This window comes from Grus americana, unplaced genomic scaffold, assembly GCF_028858705.1.
Source record: "Grus americana isolate bGruAme1 unplaced genomic scaffold, bGruAme1.mat scaffold_848, whole genome shotgun sequence".
Lineage (NCBI taxonomy): Eukaryota > Metazoa > Chordata > Aves > Gruiformes > Gruidae > Grus > Grus americana.
In genome coordinates this window covers 123,546-125,299 of record NW_026562047.1, presented here as the reverse complement: position 1 = coordinate 125,299, position 1,754 = coordinate 123,546, and the positions used below count along the sequence as shown (strand labels likewise).

General features: G+C 51.3%; 1 protein-coding gene across 1 annotated transcript; it reads right to left on the bottom strand.

Annotated features, from left to right (window-relative positions):
- On the bottom strand, nt 1-1,554 carry LOC129201204 (olfactory receptor 10A7-like). The gene is made up of 2 exons (XM_054812359.1): nt 678-1,554; nt 1-35 (listed from the first exon to the last, which is right to left on the bottom strand). The coding sequence occupies exons 1-2, from the start codon at nt 1,552-1,554 to the stop codon at nt 1-3; spliced, it is 912 nt and encodes a 303-aa protein (XP_054668334.1).
- Nucleotides 1,555-1,754: the final 200 nt, after the last annotated feature.

Here is a 1,754-nt window from a genome sequence, read left to right as displayed (position 1 = left end):
TCAGTACGCGTACTCCTTACTCAGGAAGACAAACGCTGTAAAAAGAAAAAAAAAAATACCCCCACCCTGTTCCTCCCCCTGTCTCTCAGTTTCCTATTGCTGAGCAGACGTCACATGGTATGGAATATCCCTTGGGTCAGTTTGGGTCAGCTCTCCTGGCTGTGTCCCCCCCCAAGATCTTGCCCACCCTCAGCCTGCTGCTGAGCGGGAGAAGAAATGTTGGAGAGACAGCCTTGGTGTGTGCTGGCACTGCTCAGTAGCAGCCAAAACACTGGTGTGTTACCAACACCTTGCTCGCTACCGACACACAGCACAGCACAGGGGGCTGCTGTGGGGGGAATGAACTCCATCTCAGTCAGACCCAATGCACCATTTCAACAATTCATTCAGGTAAGATCACCAACCCGTTTATTATGAAGAGAAAAGCAAACCCATGACCTTTTTCACAGTCTCTCCTCTAGAAGAATATTTCCTCCTAAGAACCTTCTTCTTCATCCTCATCCTAATTTGCAAGTAGACAGTAGCGCACGCTTCTGGAGATGCACCCAGTATGCAGCACTTGTGAAAGACCTGCAAGTGGATTGTCCCTAGTGTCACTCACCTACAAGGAGCTCTGGGCACAAGCCAGGGCTTTCCTGAGCACCTTCCTAAGGGCCCCTTTGACCTCCCTGTTCTACAGATGAGGGGGTTGACCAGGGGTGTGAGGATGGTATAGAAAAAAGACACCACTTTGTTGAGCTGCCTCAGAGGGGCTGTTCTGGGCAGCAGGTAGACAATGATTAGAGTGCCGTAGAAAATGGTGACAACGGTGAGGTGAGAGGAGCATGTGGAGAAGGCCTTTTGCCTGCCTATGCGAGATGAGATCCTCAGGATGGCAGCTATGATGAGCACATAGGAGCCCAGTGTGAACAGGAACGGGAAGACCAGGTCAAGGAGAGCGATTATTAATGCAATTGGTGTGAACATTGTGACGTCAGTGCAGGCCAGCTCCAGCAATGGGGTAAAATCGCAGAAGAAGTGATCGATTGCCTTGGGGCCACAGAAACTCTGGTGAGATATGAAAGAGGTAGTTACTACGGATATCAGCAGTCCCCCTAGCCAAGATGCAGCCACTAGCTTGAGACAGACCTTCCAGGTCATGAGGCTTGCGTAGAGCAGGGGCTGGCATATGGCCAGATACCGATCATAGGACATCGTGGCCAGCAGGTAACACTCTGTAGTTGCAAAGCAGCCAAAGAAGTAGAACTGAGCCATGCAGCTGTGAGCAGAGATGATCCTGTCCCCATTCAGCAAGCTGGCCAGCAGCCGGGGCAGGATGGTGGAGCTGTAGCAGGTCTCCAAGGAGGACAGATTGCCCAGGAAGAAGTACATGGGGGTGTGTAGGTGCCGGTCTACCACCACCAGCACAAAGATCAGGATGTTCCTAACCATAGTCACTGAGTAGATAAGGAGCAGGAGGAAGAAGAGCGGTGTCTGGAGTGAGGCCACATTCCCCATTCCCAGCAGAAGGAACTCCATTGGTGCTGTCAGATTGTCCCACGCCCCTTTCTCCATGCTGTGCTCCTGCCCGGCGTTCTCACCCTTTTCAGGAAAGGAGCTCCAAGAAAGAACAGGCGCTGCTTTCCCTATTTTAGACAGGAAAGGATCACAGATGGGATCAAAGGATAACTCAGGCTGAAAGGCACCTCACAGGAGCTGTGAAGGACTTTTTTGCCAAAGACCTACATCCTGATGATCTCTTAAAATTCAAGACC

Coding starts and splice junctions, on each gene's coding strand:
- LOC129201204 (XM_054812359.1), bottom strand. CDS start 1,554: ATGGAGAAAGGGGCGTGGGACAATCTGACAGCACCAATGGAGTTCCTT. Junction 36..677: donor CCTGGTCAACCCCCTCATCT/GTAGAACAGGGA, acceptor TTCTTTTTACAG/CGTTTGTCTTCCTGAGTAAG.